Consider the following 22,223-nt stretch of genomic DNA (forward strand, 5'->3'; position numbering starts at 1 on the left):
TGAGAAGGTTGGGACTTTTTTCATTGGAGTGTAGGAGAATGAGGGGTGACCCTACAGAGGTGTATAAAATCATGAGGGGCACAGACAGGGTGAATGCGCACAGTCTGTTTCCCCAGGGTTGGGAAATCAGGAACTAGAGGACATAGATTTAAGGTGAGAGGGGAGAGATTTAATCGGAACCCGAAGAGCAACTTTTACACCAGAGAGTGGCCATTATATGGAATGAGCTGCTGGAGGAAGTGATTGAGGCATTACATTAACAACATTTAAAAGGTTTCCTATCCAGATATGTGAATAGGAAAGATCTCTCTAAACCTAGCTCAGAGGGGAATCTTGGCAGGCATGGACCAGTTGAGCTTAAGGGTCTGTTTCTGTGATGTATGACTCTATGAATATCCTACAGTTTGGAAATCCCAATGATTTGGCATTTGGCTTACTACGGTCCTCTCACAATCTCTTTAAACTCATTAGAGTCCCATTCCTACTCTCTTTTAAACCTATCTAGTTTTCTGGAAAATTTATTACATGAGTAGGTAATGTCTAAAAAAAAAAGTGAATTAAACTGTGTTGGTGTATTAATGAGAGTAATATTCAATAGTGCAGAAAATCTGCTAGCTTGCATCACGGAAGTCCTGAGGGTGCCAGGCTATCAGAGTTTTACTGTCATCGATGTGATCAGCAGTTTAGATAAATCAATCAGTTGCAAATTACGGTGTTATTGTGTCTCATTGGTCACAAGGGGAGAGAATTTCACCACAATGAGTCCTGGAGAATAAATCGGGTGCATTACAAGCACATTGCAACCCACCTAAAAATGAACAGTTGACTGTTACAGATCTTTGCTTCCAACCTGAAGCTGAGAAAATTCTTTGATACCTTTTTGATGCCACCAAAACTGTTGGCAATTAATTGTGATTTTTGTAGATTTGATGGGCTCAATTATCAGAGATAAGGTTATTTGTGGAATTTCCGAATCCAGCTGGAGGAAAAAGATAACACATGACTTGGAGTTAATTCTAATAAAAGTAGATACAGATATGTAAACATGAGATGTGTTGAAACATGAAATGATATGGTAGTCATGGTACTTTAAGGTAGTCATAGAAAAAGATAAAGTTGATCCTTGAGTTAGGGCTCTAAACTGAGGTAAGGTGGATTTCGATAGTGTAAGACAGGACCTGCGAGAGGTAGACTGGGAGCAGCTGCTGGGAGGAAAACAACATCTGATTAGTGAGAATGATTAAGTTTAAAAGTAAGACAGTAGGAGTTCAGAGACAGCATGTCCTGGTAAGGGTGAAAAGCAAAGATGGCAAATTTAGGGAACCTTGGCTAATGAAGGATTTGATCAGGGAAAAGGAGGACACATATGACAAGTATCAAAAATTCTTCTTGATAGAGTCATTTGGAGTTTGTAAAGAAAACTTAAAGTAATTAGGAGAGCAAAAAGGGGCCATGAAATAGCCTTGGCAAGATGGATTAAGGAGAATCCTAAAACCTTTTAATAAGTATATTAGAAGCAAGAGGGTAGCTAAGGAAGGAATAGGTCCCCTCAGGGACCAGACAGATATGAGCGAGATCCTAGATGAATACTTCATTTCAGTAGTCAACAGGGAGAAGGCTGTGGAGGCTGGAGAGTTAAGGGAAGTGTATGCTGATATTCTGCAGCACATTTGTATCAGGAAGGAGGAAGTGCTAGAAAAATTGGAGCATTTTAGAGTGGATAAGCACCCAGGGCCAGATGGGATCTATCCCAGGATGCTAAGGGAAGCAAGGGAAGAGATTGCTGTGGCTCTGACAGAGAATTTTGCATCTTTGTTAGCCGTGGGTGAGGTACCAGAAGACTGGAGGATAGCTAATTCAAAAAGGGCAGTAGGGATAAGCCTGTAAATTATAGGCTGATGAGCTTTACATCAGTGGTAGGGAGGTGATTAGAGAAGATTCTGAGGGACAGGATTTATGTTCACTTGGAAAGACAGGGACTGATTAGGAGGCAGCAGAACGACTTGAATGAGAATGCAGAGGCTATGATTGGTAAGTTTGCAGAAGACACCAAAGTTGATGGAGCTGTACGTAATGATGAAGGTTATTTAAAGGTACAGCGACACATAGATCAGGTGGAAAGCTGGGTAGGGTGGTGGCAGATGAAATTTACAAGCACGAGATAATGCACTTTGGGAGGTCAAATTCTGATAGGATATATAGAGTAAATGGTAAGGACCACCAGGAGTGTTGGTGCACAGAGAGACCTTGAGATGCAGGTCCATAGCTCCCTGAAAGTGTTGACACAGGTGGATAGTAGTGAAGAAAGCAATTAGCATGCATGCCTACATGGGCAGATGCATTGAATATAAGAGTTGGGATGCCATGTTGCAGCTGTATAAAACATTGATTAGGTCGTACTTGGAGTTCTGGTCGCCACTGGAAGGAAGGGAGAGCACACAAGAGATTCACCAGGATGTTGCTGGAATGGAAGGCCACAGTAAAAAGAAAAGATTGGATGGGTTGGGTTTATTCTCACTGGAATGTATCAGGCTGAGGAGTGACCTTATGGAGGTTTACAAAATTATGAGGGGCATAGATAGGATAGACAGAATCTTTTTTTCTCAGGGCTGGGAGCCTAGAATTAGAGGGCACAAATTTGAGGTGAGAGGGGAGAAATTTAAAGGAGACTTGAAGGGTAAGATTTTCCACACAGAGGGTGGTGAATATTTGAAATGAGCTGCCAAAGTACTGGAGGCAGATAATATTACAACGTTTAAAAGGCATTTAGGCAGAGATAGGAAAGGAGTGGAGGGATATGGGTCTAATGCAAGGATTAACTCGAATACGCATTGTATTCAGCACGGATGAGGTGGGCTGAAAGGGCCTGTTTCTGTACTGTACATTTCTATAATTCTGTGCTAGGCAGAATAGAGAATATATAAGCAAGGTGGCCTGGATACTGCCAGTGTTGTAGATGACAAAACGAGAAGCTGAAAAAATAAGTGTAATTCACTTGGGAAAAAATGTGTGCGATGTGGATTGGAAAATAATTTCTATAAATAGCACACAATGAAGAGGATGTCAAAAATCCATGGAGTAGATGAAATGAACCATGCAGGGGCAGGGACAGGTTTCAGATTCATTGTGCCAGTTAAACACAAAAATATCTTGTGCCAAATGAGATGAATTCTGTGGAGGGAATATCTTCTTTCTTTTTCAATCTTTTTATTAGTTTTCAAATTAATACAGATTAATATATCAATGTTTATACATGTAATACAAAATCAGGAAAACAATCATGACATGGATAATCATAAAGAACAATAGAGTATAAAAAAAGTCTGTAGATCCAATGATCTGTTAGTGAATGAATATAATATAAAAGAAAAAGATTTATTATAAAATATTAAAAAAGAAAAAAACCCAAAACAATAAGAAAAATTATAAACAATATATCAAACCAAACTAAGCTAAAGAAAAAAAAATTCAAAAAAAACCAAAACAAAAACTGGACTAAAATTTCTCAATAGAAACAGAGCAATATTATGTCATCAACTCCGTTCCTCTAAATTGAGAGGTTATTATAAGGGGATCTATATCATGTGAAAATATTGAATAAATGGACTCCAAACTTCCTCAAATTTAAGCGAAGGATCAATAGTACCACCCCTAATTTTTTCCGAGTTTAAACATGATATAGTTTGAGATAACCATTGAAAAGTAGTAGGGGGTATTGGATCGTTCTATTTAAGCAAAATGGATCGTTTGGCCATTAATGTAACAAAGGCAATCATACGGTTAGTGGAGGCGTGGAGGGAATATCAACCGGAATTATTTACGATAAGGTATTTGTGAAAGGGCAACCAGTAACATTTCATTTTGACTTGGGAACTATGCGTAGTGGCTTACCAGAGCAAGCTTGAGGTGGTGTAGTCAAAACCACAGAGTCACATGCTGTTGTACATGATTACACTGAAATCTTTTGGAAAATGCGCTCTGAAGCTGTTAAACCCAGAGAATCAAGAGGGCTATAATGTGTTTCATTGCAGTCAACCAGAAAGATGTACTTTGGTCACTTTGATGGGACTGTATTCTCGGCCCCCCCAACAGTCAGCGGGAATTAGGGGAGCAGATATATGTGGAGAGATTGCAGAACAGTTGTAAGAATAATAATTAATTATTAGTGGGAGATTTAACTTCACTAACATTGACTAGTACACCCATAGTGCAAAGGGCTTGGATAGGGTGGAATTTGTTTAATGTGTCCAAGAAAGTTTCCTTGATCAATGTGCAGAGGGCATCACTATAGAGGGGACAATACTGGACTCCCTCTTAGGGAATGAGGTAGGGTAAGTGACTGAAGAGTCAGTTGGGGAGCACTTTGGGTCCAGTGACCATAATTCTATTAGTTCTAAAATAGTTATGGAGAAAGATAGGACAGGTCCACAGGTTAAGGTTCTAAACTAGGGCAGGGCCAACTTTGGAAGCATTAGGCAGGATCTTGTAGAGGTAGAGTGGGTGAGACTGCTTGCTGGTAAAGGGATGACTGGCAAGTGGGAGACTTTTAAAATTGTGATATCAAGAGTTCAGGGGCAGCATGTTCCTACTAGGGTGAAGGGCAAGGCTGGTAAGTTTAGGGATGATGAGAGATATTGAGGCTCTGGTCAGGAAAAAGGAGGCATACAATGGGTTTAGGCAATCGGGTACAAGCAAATCGCTCGGTGACTTTAAGAAGTGCTTAAGAGGGAGATGAGGAGGGCATAAAGTGGGTATGAGGTGGACCTAGAAGGCAAGGTTAAGGAAAATCCCAAGAGATTCTATATGAAAATTAAAAGGGTGGCTAAGTAGAGAATAGGTCCCTTAAAGATCTGCATGTCCATGCACGTGTGGAGCCACACGAGATGGGCGGGATTTTTAATGAATATTATTCATCAGTTTTTACTGTAGAGAAAATAATGGACAATTAAGAAATGAGAAAAATGAGCAATAGTGTCTTGGATCACCAGGGAAGAGTAGTGGCAGCGTTAAAGTGCATTAAGGTGGATAATTCCCCAGGGCCTGATCTTGTGAGAAGCTAGGAAAGAAACTGCAGAGGCCCTTGCAGAGTTATTTGCTTCAGCTTTAGCCACAGGTAAAGTTCCAGAAGACTAGAGGGTGGCTAATGTTGTGCTATTATTTAAGGACAGTAAAGACAAGCCAGGGACTACACGCCAGTGAGTCTGACATCAGTGTTGGGTAAATTACTGAAATGGATTCTGAAGTCAGGATCAATCAATCATTTGGATAGGTGAAGTCTAATTAGAGATAGTTAACACTGCTTTGTGCGTGGGAAATTGTGTCTGACAAATCTCTTTGAATTTTTCAAAGAGGTAGCCAAGAGGATAGATGTGGGTAGCGCAGTGGACGTTGTTTGTATGGACTTTAGCAAGGCCTTTGACAAGGTCCTGCACGGCAGGCTAGTCTGGAAGGTTAGATCACATGGGATCCAGGGGGAGATAGCTGAATGGATTGACTCAATGGTAGGAAGCAGAGGGTGATGGTGGAAGATTGTTTCTTGGACTGGAGGTCCGTGACTAGTAGTGTGCTACAGAGGTCAGTGCTGGAACGTTTGTCGTTCATTATTTAGAAAAAACAAATTGGATGTGAATGTATAAAGCATGGTTAGTAAGTTTGCATATGATACAAAATTAGGTGGTATCATAGACAGTGAAGGAGGTTATCAAAAATTACCGGGGGATCTTGATCAGCTAGGTAAGTGGGCCAAGGATTGGCAAATGGCTTTTAGAGAAGTAAGTGCGAAGTGTTGCATGTTAGGAAGTCAAACAGTCGGTCCCTGGGGAGTGCTGTGGAACAGAGGGATCTACGAGTACTAGTTCATAGTTCACTGGAAGGTAGACAGGGTGGCGAAGAAGGCATTTGGCACACTGGCCTTCATAAGTCAGGGCACTGAGTTCAGGAGTTAGGGCGTTACGTTGCCGTTGTACAAGACGTTGGTGAGACCGCACGGAGCATTGTTTACAATTTTGGCCGGTTTGTTGTAGGAAAAACTTCATTAAACTGGAAAGAATGTAGAGAAGATTTACAATTATGCTGCCAGGACTCGAGGACCTGATTATAGGGAGAGGCTGGGCAGGTTAGGGCTTTATTCCTTGGAACATAGGAGATTGAGGGGTGACCTTATAGGGGTATAAAATCATGAGGGGTATAGATATGGTGAACACAGTCTTTTTCCCAGGGAAGGGGAATTAAAATCTATAGGACATAGGGTTAAGATGAGAGGTGAAAAATTTAAAAGGGACCTGAGGGGCAACTTCTTTATGCAGAGGGTGGCACTAAGTGGTTTCACCTTGCAGAGTCAGGAGTTGGAGCGGGAACTTTGAAAAGAGGTGAGACTGTGTGTGTGTGTGCGCGCTTGAGCGTTTCACCTTGCAACAGTCTAAAACAGGCACATTTGCAAATTGTTAATAGTTAATTGGCTAATTAACAGCAGCGAATAAAAGGAACGTAGGTATAAGCAGAGCAGCTATTTTGGGAGTGGGCCAGGGTTAGAGTGGAGCTCTTGAGGCTTTGGTAAGAAGAGGTGGTGGCTAAGGCAAGTGTCTGGTGCCTCTTTTAGACAAGTACACTGCTTTGGATACTGTTGGGGGAGGGGGGGGAATTTCCTACCAGAGGAAAGCTGCAGTGACCAGGTCCCTGGCACTGAGCCTGGTTGTGTGGAGCAGAAGGGAAGGGGGGAGAAGGGGAGTGTGGTAGTGATAGGGATTGCATAGAAAGGGGGGAAGAGAGGAGATTCTGTAGCTGTGAGGGAGACTCCTGGATGGTAATTGGCACCCTCCTGGGTGCCAGGGTCAGGGACATCTTGGATTGGGTCCACAGCATTCTGAAGGTGGAGGGTGAACGGCCAGAGGTTGTGGTACATATTGGTATCAATGACATGGACACGAAAAGAGATGAGGTCCCGAAGAGGGAATACAGGGAGCTAGGTAGGAAGCTGAAAAGCAGGACATCAAGGGCAGTAATCTTTGGATTGCTGCCTGTGCTAGTGAGGGTAGGAATAGGTTGATGTGGCTGAGGAGTTGGGGCAGGGTTTCAGATTTGTTGATCATTGCGATCTCTTCTGGGGAAGGTATGACCTGTACAAAAGGGATGGGTTACATCTGAACTGGAGGGGGACCAATGTTCTTGCAGACAAGTTTGCTAGAACTGTTGGGGAGGGTTTAAACTAGTTTGGCAGGGGGATATGAACCCAAGTGATAAGTGAGAGGTTGGTGCATTTAGTGTACAAGCAGATGCAGCATGTAGAAAGAGTGAAGAAGGATGGGCAGTTGAAAGGGCAAAACTGCAGTCAGTTGGATGGGTTGAAGTGTCTATTTTAATGTGAGAAGTATCAGGAACAAGGGTGATTAACTTAAAGCATGGGTAAGTACATGGAACTATGTCAGTGTGGCCATTACAGAGACTTGGCTGTCACAAGGGCAGGAATGGCTGCTCGATATTCTGGGGTTTAGATGTTTCAAAAGGGACAGGGATGGAGGTAAGAGGTTACGGGAGTGGCTTTGCTGATCAGGGACAGTATCACAGCTGTAGAAAGGGAGGATGTCCTGGAGGAATCATCCACTGAGTCAGTGTGGGTGGAAGTCAAACAGGAAGGGAGTGATCACTCTATTGGGAGTATTCTGCAGACCACCCCCCCGCCCGCCCCCCCCCCCTCCCAATAGCAGCAGAGATGCTGAGGAGCAGATCAGAAGGCAGATGAGAGGTGCAAAAATAACAGGGTTGTTGTCATGGGTGATTTCAACTTCCCTAACATTGGCACCTCCTTAGTGTAAAGGGTTTGATGAGGCAGAGTTTATTGGGAGTGTCCAGGAAGGATTCCTGATGGCCTGTGGACAGGCCAACTAGAGGAGAGGCCATACTGGACCTGGTACTAGGCAATGAGCCTGATCAGGTTTCAGATCTCTCGGTGGGAGAGTATTTTGAAGACAATGACCCTAACTCCTTGACCTTTACCATAGCCTTGGAGAGGGATAGGAGCAGATAATATGGGAAAGTATTTAATAGGGGAGGAGAAATTGATGCATTAGGCAGGAACTTGGGACTGTACATTTGGAACTGATGTTCTTGGTGAAGTGCACAGAGGAAATGTGATTGTCTAGGGAGTACTTGCATAGGGTTCTGGATAGGTTTGTCCCATTGAAACAGGGTAATGGTAGAGTGAAGGAATCATGGTTGACAAAAGACTTAGAACATCTTGTCAAAATGAAGAAAGAAGCTAATGAGGTTTAGAAAGCAAGGATCAGGCAGGACCCTGGAGAATTACAAGGTAGCTAGGAAGGAGCTTAAGAATGGACTTGGGAGAGCCAGAAGGGGGCATGAGAAGGCCTTGGCAAGTAGGATTAAGGAAAACCCCAAGGTGTCCTACACCTATGAAGAATAGGAGGATGCCCAGAGTGAGGGGATGACCAATCAGTGATAAGAGGAAACATGTGCCTGGAGTCAAAGAAGGAAGGGAGGTCCTTAATAAATACTTTGCTTCAGTATTCACCAGAGAGAGACCTTGCTGTTTGAGGATGGTGTACAACAGGCTGATATGCTGGGGTATGGTGACATGAGGAGAGAGGATATGCTGGAACTTGAAAAACATTAGGACAGATAAGTCACTGGAGCCAGATGGCGCATAAAAGTTATTATGGGAAGCGAGGGAAAAGATTGATCTTTGTGTTCTTGCTCGTCACAGGAGTCATGCCAGATGATTGGAGGACGACAAATGTTCCTTCATTCAAGAAAGGGAGTAGGGATAACCCTGGGAATTGCCAGCCAGTGAGTCTTACTTCAGTGGTGGGCAAATTACTGGAGAAGATCTTTAGAGAGGATTTATGGGCATTTGGAGAAGCATAGGCTGATTAGGGACAGTCAGCATAGCTTTGAGGGGCAGTTTGTGCCTCATGAGCCTGATCTGAATTCTTGGAGGATGTGACAAAGCACATTGAAGGTAGAGCAGTGGATGTGGTGTACGCGGATTTCAGTAAGGTGTTTGATAAGGTTCCTCATGGAAGGCTCATTCAGAAAGTTGGGAGGCTTGGGATCCAGGGAAACTTGGCTGTGTGGATTCAGAATTGGCTCACCCATAGAAGATAAGGTGGTGGTAGATGGAGCATATTCTACCTGGAAGTCAGTGACCAGTGGTATTCTGCAGGGATCTGTCCTGGGACCCCTGCTCTTTGTAATTTTTATAAATGACTTGGATGAGGATGTGGAAGGGTGGGTTAGTAAGTTTGCAGATGACATGAAGGTTGGTGGTGTTGTGGATGCTGTAGAAGGTTGCTGTAGGTTACAACAGGTCATTGATAGGATGAAGAGTCAGGCTAAGAAGTGGCAGATGGAGTTCAACCTGGAAAAGTGAAGTCATATACTTTAGAAGATTGAATTTGAAAGCAGAATACAAGGTTAATGGCAGGACTTAGTGTGGAGGCACAGAGGGATCCTGGGGTCCATGTCCAGCATACCCTCAAGGTTGCCACACAAGTCAATAGGGTTGTTAAGAAGGCATATGGTGTGTTGGCCTTCATGAGTTGGGGTATTGAGTTCAAGAGCCTTGAAGTAATGTTGCAGCTCTAAAATTCTGGTTAGACCACACTTAGAATATTGTGTTCAGTTCTGGTCACCTCATTATAGGAAGGATGTGGAAGCTTTAGAGAGGGTGCAGAGGAGATTTAGCAGGATGCTGCTTGGATTGGAGAGCCTGTCCCATGAGGATAGGTTGAGCAGGCTAGGGTTTTTCTCTTTGGAGCAAAGGAGGATGAGAGGTACAGATCAAGTGGGTAGTCACACTTTTTCCCCAGGGTGAAAATGGCTCACATGAGGGGGCATAATTTTAAGGTGATTGGAGGAAGGTAAACGGGGAATGCCAAAAGCAAGTTTTTAATATAGTGGTGGGTGCATGGAATGTACTGCTGGCAGAGGTGGTGGAGGCAGATACATTAGGGGCATTTAAGAGACCCTTAGATAAGCCTCCATTTCTCTATCATTCATGTGCCTATGTGGGAGGGAAGGGTTAGATTGATCTTGGAGCAGGATGAAATGTTGACACAACATCATAGGCTGAAGGGCCTGTGCTGTAATGTCCTATGTATATGGAATAAGCTGTCAGAGGAAATGGGTGAAGCAGGTACAATGACAACATTTAAAGACATTTGATTAAGTATATGGATAGTAGGGGTTGAGGGATATGGGCCAAGTGTGGGCAAATGGGACTAGCTTGGTGGCACCATGGTTGGCATGGACAAGTTGGGCCAAATGACTGTTTTCATTGCTTTTACTGACTCTATGGCCCAGCAGGTGGGGCAGGTGAAGACACACTGACAAGATCATGAACCTTGTTTTAACTCAAACAATCACATCAGCCATAACTTGCAGATGTATTTGCCGATTTCTTTCATAGAATAAGGAAACCAGAAGTGCAAATCAGTGCAGGAACAAATGGATGTGGACAAAAGACAGGCACCACTTCCACAGAGACCCCATAGTGCTGCTATCACTAAGAGTTGAAGAAACAATGAGGGTGAAGCTCATCATACTGACACCAGACATGGTAGAAGCCGGGGTGATTTGATGCACAAAAACCCCCAGCTTATCAAAGAGCACTGGAGGAGAGCATTCCATATCGGCTGAATTGGTGCCAATGTAGGAAGAGAAATGCTTCATTGAAGCATATATAGAGAAACTGAAGGGTACACTACTGACCCTGTCGAGTGAGAATCACAGCTTGGCATAAAGCCTCAGTAGAACCATAACTAGCTTGGATGAGTTCTGGAAGGACTGCCTGCCAATCAAGAAGCTGGAGGACTTTCTGTCAAAGTAAAGCATATTGAGACTGGACAGTTGTTCTGGATGTGGATTTTCCATTATTCAAAGAAGAATGCAACCTGTAATTTTGGGTGTGTGTCCCTTTAAGAATTAGAGTATGTGACAAACTGGTCTCTTCATATTGCTCCAAATGGTAGAACGTGGAACTGGGCAGAACTGCTGTTCCTGTGGGATAGTAAGCACGGAACAAAATGCTGCTTACCCTCTAATATCTCACTGAATAAACAGGTTAAAGGTACAGAGAGACAAACCTTTAAACCCACAGACAAATCTTTTTAATATTATAGCTTCATATAGCACAAACAAAAGACTACAAAGATTTCTTGTGATTGTGATCTTTATCATATAACACTAATCTATGGAATACAATCACTCACTACTTGTGTTAACCTGCTGGATTTAGTCAGTCATACAGCACGGAAACAGGCCCTTCAGCCCAACTGGTCCATGCCAACCAAGATTTCCCATCTAAGCTTGTCCCATTTCCCTGCAGTTGGCTGATATCACTCCAAATCTTTCTCACCCATGTACCTGTTCAAGTGCCTTTTAAATGGTGTTAACGTACCTGCCTCAACCACTTCCTCTGGCAACTCATTCCATATACTGACCACTCTCAGGGTGAAGAAGTTGCCCCTCAGGTTCCTATTAAGTCTCTCCCACTCGCCCTAAACCTATGCTCTCTAGTTCTTGATTTCCCAACCCTGGGGAAAAGACTGTGCACATTCACCCTATCTATGCCCCTCATGATTTTGTACACATCTATTCATTGGAATGTAGGAGAATGAGAGGTGATCTTATAAAGTCCCAACCTGCTTAACCTTCCTCCATAACCCTGTCCCTTGAGTCCCAGTAACATCCCCGTAAATCTCCTTTGTACTCTTTCCAGCTTAATGGCATCTTTCCTGTAGCAGAGTGGCCAAAACTGAACACACTATTTCAAATGCAGCCTCACCAAAGTCTTGTATAACTTCAACATAACATCCTAACTTCTATACATAGTGCCCTGACTGATCAAGGCCAGCATACCAAATGCCTTCTTCACACCCTGTCTACCCGAGACTCCACTTTCAGGGAACCATGTAGTTGTACTCCTATGTCTGTCTGTTCTACAACACTCCCCAGGGCCGTACCGTTCACTGTGGAAGTCCTACCCTCATTTGTCTTCTCAAGCTGCAACACCTCACACTTAGCTAAATTAAACTCCATTTGCCATTCTTCGGCCCACTTATCCAGCTGATCAAGATGCCTCTGTAAATCCTGACAACCATCTTCGCTGTCAATCTGTAAACCTACTACCCATGTCTTGTACATTCTCATCTAAATCAGTGATATAGAAGACAAACACCAACCTTTGGAGAACACCACTGGTCACGGCCTCCATCCAAAAAACAACCTTCCACAGTCACCCTCTGCTTCCTACCATCAAGCCAATTGTGTATCTAATTTGCCAGCTCTCCCTGGATCCCATGCCATCTAACCTTCCAGAGCAGCCTACCATATGGATTTAAATTTCCTGATTAATGACTGTAAGTCAAACATTTATTTATGAATCAACATTCTTTTAAGTTATACCAAAACAAAGATCCTTCCACAACTCTACCTGTCATGAGCACCTTAGCAGTAATACACAAACTGCCAGTTACTTCAGACTCTGTCCTCATCCACCTTGTATAATTTGTGATGGCTGAAATAGTGCAACCATTAACAAAAGATCTATCCAACAGAATGATATCTGGGGACTTCATCATAACATATTAAATTCCATTTGCTCAACAAAAAACCCTTAACTCCTCTGATCCACCAGGCCGTTCTGCATGTTCCTCTACCTTGCAACAAATGGTATCATCACAAGCAATTAAACAGAAAAAAATAGGTAAATAAGATAACAGAGATAAATGTTTTTTTTGTCACAACTCAAACTAATGCCCATTGGTAACTAAATTAGTCACTCTTGATAGAAGAGAATAAAAACTCCTCAAGATATATAATCAGAGCACACTGAAGACGAGGATTATACATAGACTATCGTTATGATATAATTTTAAAAACTAGCATTATATCTGTAATTACCAGGTTAATGCACAGTACCTCCAAAAGGCAGCATACACAGCAAGCAAGGTTAAAAGGGCCATACAGGCAATTCCACACCCAATCATCAATGGCACTGATGGCACTCCAGTAAAATCCATGCTCTGAAAAATAAACCAGAAATTCAGTCAAAATAAACCAAAATTAAGTCAAATTATCCAAGGAAACACTGTTAGTATTTATGTGTTTATACAAATGCAAATAAAGAATAAAATGAATAATATTCAACCAAAGTAGCAATTTAGTATATTAAACATGTCAAAACACTTAATGAATTATTTCTGAAGTTTAGCAATTCCTATTCAGGAAATGGAACAACCAATCTGCAGCACTCATATCCCATCAACAGCAGGGAAATGAATAAGGAATTAATATACTTTGGTAGTGTTGGCTGAGGGACGAATATTGTCCAAGAATTCACTGGCTTCTATAAAAATGCTAATAAGATCCAATAACAGCTGATAATCGGGAATGAAACCTCATCCCAGAAGGCAGCATCTCTAATGCCTTTACACTGGAAATTAGCAAACACAAATTTTGAAAAGTTTAGTTCTACTCAGATATTCTGTTGCCCTACCTATTCCTCTCCCAGCATTAGTCACATAATGTAAATAATTATACATTAAATAAAGAGGCTTTAATAAATTGAAAAATGGGATAGGATAAGGTCATTCAATCCCACAAGTTTACACTGTCATTTTCACCAGCTTTGACCTCAAATACCTTAGTACTCTGAGCTAGTAGACATTTATAATTATTAATTAGGCTAGCATCTACTGCTTTTTGTGGGAGTGAGTTCCATACTTTTGCTGAAATCTCTACCTCCTCTGTCTCCATGCCCATTTATTTGGTCAGGAGTCTTCACCCAAATCCTTTCTCCTGACTCCAGACTTCTGGCTCACCGGGACCTCTCCCTCTGGCCTCTTACCCTCTCTGGATCTCTTCATGTGACATTGATTCCTTGATCCTTCACTCAATCTAACTTACCCTGTTCTGAACTTGCAGTACTCCGTTCACTAAGAACCAATCCTGCCGACAAAGGTGCTGTCGTTGTTGTCCAGTGAACTGACTTGCTTGCAGAGGCCATTCATCAGCTCTCAAACATCCCACACAATCCTGGACCTCATTTCCTTGGGAGATTTTCCCTCAACAGCTCCCAACTCCGTACAGCTCAGTTCTACCTTATAGAATATAGAACAGTTCAGCACAAGAACAGGCCCATGATGTTGTGCTGAACTAATTAAGCTAATGATGCCTAATTAAACTGACCTCTTCTATCTGCACATGTTCAATATCCCTCCATTCTCTGCATATTCATGTACCTACGTGTCTCTAAAACATGTCCATTGTATCTGCCTTCACCACCACCCCTGGCAATGCATTCAGGCACCCACCACTCTCTGTGTAAAAAAAACTTGCCCTGCACATCTCCTTTGAACTTTCCCCTCTCACCTTAAATGCATGCCATCTAGTATTAGACATTTTGACCCTGGGAAAAAGATACTGACTGTCCATGCCTCTCATAATCTTATAAAGCTCCAACAGATCTCCCCTCAGCCTCTGCTGCTCCAGAGAAAACAACCCAAGTTTGTCCAACCTCTCCTTATAGCACCTGCCCTCTAATCCAGGCAGCATCATGGTAAACCTCTTCTGCACCCTCTCCAAAGCCTCCACATCCTTCCTATAAGGGGGCAATGAATGCAATACTCCAGATGCAACATAACTTCCTGACTTTTGAACTCAGTGCCTTGACTAATAAATGTAAGCATGCCATACGCCTTCTTTACCACCCTATCAACTTGTGCGGCCACTTTCAGGGAACCATGGACTTGGACACTAAGATCCCTCTGTACATCGACACTGTTAAGGGTCCTGCTAATTACTGTGTGCTTTCCCTTTACATTTGATCTCCCAAAGTGCAATATCTCACACTTGCCCAGATTAAACTCCATCTGCCATTTGTCTGCACATATCTGCAACTGATCTATATCCTGCAGCAATCTTCTACACTATCTACAATGCCACCAATCTTTGTTGACTGTCTAATGTCTTACTAAATCCACATCGATAATATCCATAGCTCCACCTTTGTCACCTCCTCGAAAAACTTAATCAAGTTAGTGAGACGTGACCTGCCCCACACAAAGACATGCTGACTGTCCCTAATTAGGCCATGCTTTTCCAAATGTTCATGAATCCTATCCCTAAGAATCCTCTCCAATAACTTCCCTACCACTGACGTGAAACTCACCGGTCTATAATTTCTGGGATTATCCTTATTTCCCTTCATGAACAAAGGAACAACATCAGCTTCACTCCAATCCTCTTGGACCTCGCCTATGGCTACCAAGGGCACAAAGATCTTGGTAAAGGCCCCAGCAATCTCATCCCTTGCCTCTCTCAATAACCTGGGGTAAATCCAATCAGGCCCTTGGGACTTATCCCCCTTAACATTCTTCAAGAGATCCAACACTACCTCTTTTTTCATCTCAAAATACCCTAACATATTAGCACGCTTCACATTAATCTCACTATTCTCCACGTCCTTCTCTTTGGTGAATACCGATGCAACGTACTCATTTAGGACCTTGCCCACATCCTCTGCCTCCAAGAATATGTCCCCTCTTTTATCCTTGAGTGGTCCTACCCTCTCCCTAGTTATCTTCTTGCTCTTGATGTCTGCACAGAATGCCTTGGGATTCTCTTTAATCCTACTTGCCAAGGACTTTTCATGTCTCCTTCTGGCTCTCCTTACTCCCTTCTTGAGTTCTTTTCTGGCTTCTTTATATTACCTTCTGTCCAAGTCAGGAAGTCTGGCAGACCTATTGCTTCAGCCTGCTCTTGCCCTGCCAAACTTATTTCTTCCCACTTTGATTCCATCCCATCTGTTCCTACTTATATCCATGATACATCTGATGTCCTCCATTACTTCAACAGTTTCCCATTACCTGGTCCAACCAGGTCATCTTCAATCAACAATCCCTTTACACTTTCATCCCATATCATGATGGTCATGAACAGGGGCCTAACCTGATTAAGAGCATTGGAATATTCTTCCAAGATAATTGCACTGTATGAACACTTGTTACACTTGTTGAACAGGCTGCCATTTTTTTAAAGGAAGGATTCACAGCACACATGCTTAACTCATGCATCACTGTTGGGCCGATAGAACACTGAACAGCATGGAAAAGCTATGGGACAGGCAGTGCACAAAGTGACATTCAAAAAACATATCTCAAGGATAATGGCTTACTGGCTAGGAAACACACTTTCAACGGCATTAACTTCCCAAAATAAAGATCAGTTCTTAAACTGAATTTCATCCCAACAAACCTAACTTGTATCTCCAGCAACCATAACTCCATGGTGATAGTGCCCAAATTCTCTTAGCCCCCAATAGGTAGAATACATTACCATATGTATCACAGATGAAAGGACCTTGTATTTAGCCACTGTATGTATGGCATTAAGAGGTGCACTTCCACAGACTCAGCAGCAAAAGAATTGGTCGAAATACTTTTGTATATATTCACAAATCTGAATCTAAGGCAAACCAGCAACTTACAGGAATTATTGTGAAGGTCCTAAATGCTACTATCATAAAAAAATATTTTAGTTGTACAGAATACTCTACGAAGTAAAATGGAAGTCATTCCCAATACAGATTCTCCAAGTCTTCCTGAGGGCTATTTACCCTCAGGTCCAGATATTATTGTTTTTTTAGTGCCAGATGAATGGCAGCTTAGTGGACTAAGCTTTTTGCCCAGTTCCCATCTCTCTCTCTCTCTGACACACAAACACACACACACACACACACACACACACACACACACACACAGAGGCAGAGATTGCTGAGATATCCAAAGAATTTGCTGCTTTATCTTGATCTTTTTTGATACTACTTATCATGGTTAACAAAAAATAGCCTCTAGGTCTAAAAAGAGGAGATGGTAAATTGCAATGTAATGGTATGTTGACGAGACATTGGAAAAGACTACAAAAATTCATTTGGACAATGCCATGGAAGGATTCTGAGGCAAGTAAGTGAGAGACAGGCAGTCATTGCAGGTCAGTTAGAAATGAGCTGATAGATGAGTGGGACATTATGGGGGCAGACCTGACAAGTTGAAGTTCACATCTTGGTGGATGGGTGGGAGAGAAGGACAGTGAGGAGTCTAGTCTGGAAATGAAAAAGGCTGGTCTGAGATTTTCTTTTGAACTGCAAATCAACTACCAGCTTTTCCCTCAGATATTCATCCTCACCACAGAGGTACTTTTCCTCTCTCAGGTTCTATTTAGTCCAACATTATCTACAAACTTGCAAGGCAGAAAAGTCACATTTTGTCCGATTTGGTTGCTTTGAAAACTGTTAATATGAAGTTTAGGAAAATAAAGAGTGGATCAAAGGGAGTCTCCCCTGTCTTTCCGTGCAACAGGGTTCAGCACTGTGGCCCAATAACTGAACTAGTCTGGAAATTTTAAGTACTGATGTTCACTTTTGCAAAAACTCTGTGTACCCAAGACACTGTAAAATTAATCTATGACATCATACTTGCAAATGATGTCAAAATTTGTGGCTTTGTAATATCGAGGAAAATTGTCTCAGGCTACAGCATGATATTGATCAGATGGAAACATAGAAAACCTACAGCACAATTCAGGCCCTTCAGCCCACAAAGCTGTGCCAAACATGTCCCTACCTTAGAAATTACTAGGCTTAGCCATAGCCCTCTATTTTTTTCAGCTCCATGTACCTATCCAAAAGTCTCTTAAAAGACCCTATCACATCCGCTTCCACCACCGTTGCTGGCAGCCCATTCCACGCACTCACCACTCTCTGAGTAAAAAACTTACCTCTGACATCTCCTCTATACCTACTCCCAAGCACCTTAAACCTATGTCCTCTTGTGGCCACCATTTCAGCCCTGGGGAAAAGCCTCTGACTAACTAATTTGGGCAGAGCAAAGGGCAGACAGAATTCAATCCTGACAAATGCAAGCTATGCAATTTGGAAGGTCAAATAAGGGTAGGACATGCACAGTAAATGGTAGGGCCTTAGGGAGTGTTGTTGAACAGAGGGACATTGGGGTAGAAGTCAATGAATCCCTGAAAGTGGCAGCACAGGTATGGTAAGTAGGTCATAGAGAAGGCATATGCGAAGCTTGCTTTCATCAGCCAAGACACAGTGGCATGCAAAAGTTTGGGCACCCTGGTCAAAATTTCTGTTACTGTGAATAGCTAACCGAGTAAAAGATGACCTGATTTCCAAAAGGCATAAAGTTAAAGATGACACATTTCTTTAATATGTTAAGCAAGATTACTTTTTTATTACCATCTTTTACAGTTTCAAAATAACAAAAAAAGAAATGGGCCCAAAGCAAAAGTTCGGGCACCCTGCATGGTCAGTACTCAGTAACACCCCCTTTGGCAAGTATCATAGCTTGTAAATGCTTTCTGTAGCCAGCTAAGAGTCTTTCAATTCTTGTTTGGGGCAACTTCACCCATTCTTCCTTGCAAAAGGCTTCTAGTTCTGTGAGATTCTTAGGCCGTCTTGCATGCACTGCTCTTTTGAGGTCTATCCACAGATTTTTGATGATGTTCAGGTCGGGTGACTGTGAGGCCCATGGCAAAACCTTCAGCTTGAGGTAGTCCATTGTGGATTTTGAGGTGTGTTTAGGATCGTTATCCTGTTGTAGAAGCCATCCTCTTTTCACCTTCAGCTTTTTTACGGACGGTGTGATGTTTGCTTCCAGAATTTGCTGGTATTTAATTGAATTCATTCTTCCCTCTAGCAGTGAAATGTTCCCTGTGCCACTGGCTGCAACACAAGCCCAAAGCATGATCGATCCACCCCCGTGCTTAACAGTTGGAGAGGTGTTCTTTTCATGAAATTCTGCACCCTTTTTTCTCCAAACATACCTTTGTTCATTGCGGCCAAAAACTTCTATTTTAACTTCATCAGTCCACAGGACTTGTTTCCAAAATGCATCAGGCTTGTTTAGATTTTCCTTTGAAAACTTCTGGTGCTGAATTTTGTGGTGAGGACGCAGGAAAATTTGGAGGAAAAAGGGTGCAGAATTTTTGCCATGGCCCTCACAGTCCCCTTTAAGTCCCCTTTAAGAAGTATCATAAAGGAGGAAAGATGATTGGTGTAGGGAGGGAATCCCAAACCTTAGGACATTGGTAGCTCAAAGCATGGCTACAATAGTGGATTGACTAATTTCAGGAATGGGGAAGAGACCAACATGAGAACATCTCAGCTGTCTCAGGAGGTTATAGGACCGAAGAAAACCACAGATAGGAAGGAGAGAATTTTAAAATCTGGTCATTCTTTAACCAAAAACCATTGTTGGTAATGAGGCAGAGGGTGCTGAGTAAGTAGGACTTGAAGACCTCAATTTTATGCAGAGTAGAACAAGGGAGGCCAGCCAGGAGCTTGAAGTGAGAAAGAATCTTCCTTCACAAAAAATAACAAACATGAAATCATGAGACACAGAAGTTAACATGCAGTCACAGTAGACAACTGAAATTTTGGCCAGGGAGTGGAATGTAAAAATAGGGAAGGCATCACTGAGACAACACCTGAAGTACTGTATACAATTTCCATCTCCTTATTTTGGTATATGCTTGGAGTGGAGACAGCTTACAGAACATTCATTAGGTTGATTCACGTCTTGTGAGGAAAGGTTGAGCAGATTGAGGCTATACTCATTGGAATTTAAAAGAGAAAGGTGATCTTAGTATAAGATTCTGAGGAGGTCTGACAGAATAGGTGCTGCAAGGATGCTTTCCTGATGGTGGAATCTGGAACTAAAAGGCGCAGTTTCAGAATAAGGAAGTGTACATTGAAGATGGAAATGAGGAAAAACTTCCCTCAGAGGCTCACGAATCTTTGTAATTTCCTATCCTGGAGGCTGAATCGTTGAATGTATTCAAGATTGAGGCTTTCTTTTAGTCCACAGGGAAAACACAGGGAACAGATAGGAAAGAGCAGCAAAGGCCAAGATCACATCAGTCATGATCATATTAAATGTTTCAGGGGTCTTATGGTCTACTCCTGCTCCTAATTCTTTTGTTCTTAGTACTTCTGCAACACCAGCTACTCATTATATATACTCTGACTGCAGTTTTATGATTAGCCAGCAAAATTTCAAGTTGGCAAATACTGATTGAATCCAGAAGGGAATTTATAGATGTAATTTATTTGGATTTGGATTTTCAGAAGGCATTTGACAAGGTGCCACAGGAAAAGCTGGTGCACAAGATAAGGGCACACAGGGAAATGTGTTAGCAAGGATGGAAGATTAGTTATCACTTAAAAGACAGAGGGTCGAAGTAAATGAGTCTCTTTCCGGCTGGAAGGACATGAAAGATGTGAGTGCCCTAAAGATCAGTTCTTAGCCGTCTATTATCCATGATTTATATTAATGACCTGAAGGGGGGACAGAACGTTAGGTATCTAAGTTTGCCGATAACATGAAAATAGGTGCGAGGGCATGTTGCGAATGAGAATATTGTGACTCTGCAACAGGATATTGATAGAATGAGCAGGTGAAACTTGGCAAATGGTGTTAAATGTGGAAACCGTGAGGTCATGCACTTCATAAGAGGAATCCAAAGGAGACAATTATCCAAATGGAGAAAGATTACAGAGAGCAAAGTATATAGGAATCTAGGCATTCTTGTGCATGAATCTCAAGAAGTTAGCAGGCAGGGTCAGCAAATGGCATATTGGCCTTTATTGCATTTTTGAAATATCAAGGAATTGAAGGCGATGGGGCACTGGCACAAAAGAGCAGCTGAGGCCTGGGGCAGATCAGCCATGATCATATCGAATGGTGGGGCAGGATTGAGGGGCTCCTTTTTTTGTATGTTGTTATGTTCATCTCTGAACCTCTTAAAATGGAAGTGCTCATCAGCTGCAACTATTGAATCCACTGCATACCAGAAATATTGATACCCAGTCTTACAGCACAGAAACGGGCCCTACCACATCTTAACCATTTCCCATGGCTCTGCTCTCACCCCCTCTCCTCCGGGACAGAACATGGACAGAGGTCCCCTGGTCTCACTTTCCACCCCACTAGCCTTTGCAATCAACAGATCATTATCCACAATTTCCACCACCTTCACAGAGATTCCACTACCAGACACATCTTCCCCTTTCCTCCCCATTTAGTATTTCACAGGGACTGTTCCCTTCACGACTCCCTGGTCTATTCTTCCATTCCCACCAACCAGCGCCCTTCTTATGGCAATGATGAGACGGAGTACAGGAAAGAGATCGCGAACCTTGTGTCATGGTGTCAGGACAACAACCTATCCCATAACGTCAGCAAGACGAAAGAGCTAGTTGTTGACCTAAGGAAGTGGGGGGTGAACACAACCCTGTCCACATCAACGAAGTTGCTGTAGAGATGGACGACACCTTCAAGTTCCTTGGCAGCCATATCACCAGCAACCTCACCCGGTCCTGCCACACTGATGCGATGATCAAGAAAGCGCACCAGCATATTCTTGAGCGTCTGAGAAGATTTGGCTTGTCCATGAAGATTCTCTTGAACATCTACCGATGCGCTAGAGAAAGTATTCTGATGTGCTGCATCTCATTCTGGTACGGAAACTGCTCTGCTCTAGACTGACTGAACCTGCAGAGAACAGTAAACACTGCCCAGTCCGTCACTTCCTTCCATCCGGTCCATCTTCACGGTGCCTTGCTTTAGGAAAGCTAATGGTATTGTCAAGGATGCCTGCCCCCCGGCCATTACCCTCTCTTCTACCTTCTTGAATCTTGAAAGCCTGAATGTTCAGACTTAAGGACACCTTCTTCCCCAGTTATCAGACTCCTGAACCAATCACCACTTCACTCCCCTTTCTTGTTGGTACATGCTCTCATATTCTTAATTCTACCTCTCTCGGTTATTCTGCTGTTGTCACTTCAGTATTTTTTTTGCATTACTTCAGAGTTTTTTGCACCATTCTCCTGTTTTGTGCTCATTGTATTTATTGTTTTATTTATGATTACCAGGTACACTGTTTACTCTGTGAGCTTCATGTAAACTTCATTGCACCTCGGTGTGTATGACAATAAACTAATCTAATCCAATTCAACTTTACCTGTCAACCACAGGCAGTGCAACACTTGCTCTATTACCTTTTCACATTTCCCCATGACTGCATAGTTTCCTCCAGGTGCTCCTCCTTCCTCCCACATCCCTAAAAACGTGTACGTTGGTACGTTAACTGGTGTATAATTGACTGGTATGATCTTGGGGGGAATGAGG

The 22,223-nt window shown here is 42.6% G+C and overlaps 1 protein-coding gene across 4 annotated transcripts in view; it reads right to left on the reverse strand.

Annotated features, from left to right (window-relative positions):
* adgrb2 (adhesion G protein-coupled receptor B2) overlaps window positions 1–22,223 on the reverse strand; it is an 898,475-nt gene that overhangs the window by 154,848 nt on the left and 721,404 nt on the right. For all 4 annotated transcript variants that reach the window (XM_052036166.1, XM_052036168.1, XM_052036167.1 and 1 more), the window contains one exon: window positions 12,937–13,040. In XM_052036166.1, coding sequence (XP_051892126.1) covers window positions 12,937–13,040 — 104 coding nt within the window. The remainder of the gene's footprint in view (window positions 1–12,936; window positions 13,041–22,223) is intronic.

Source organism: Pristis pectinata, chromosome 22 (genome assembly GCF_009764475.1).
Source record: "Pristis pectinata isolate sPriPec2 chromosome 22, sPriPec2.1.pri, whole genome shotgun sequence".
NCBI lineage: Eukaryota > Metazoa > Chordata > Chondrichthyes > Rhinopristiformes > Pristidae > Pristis > Pristis pectinata.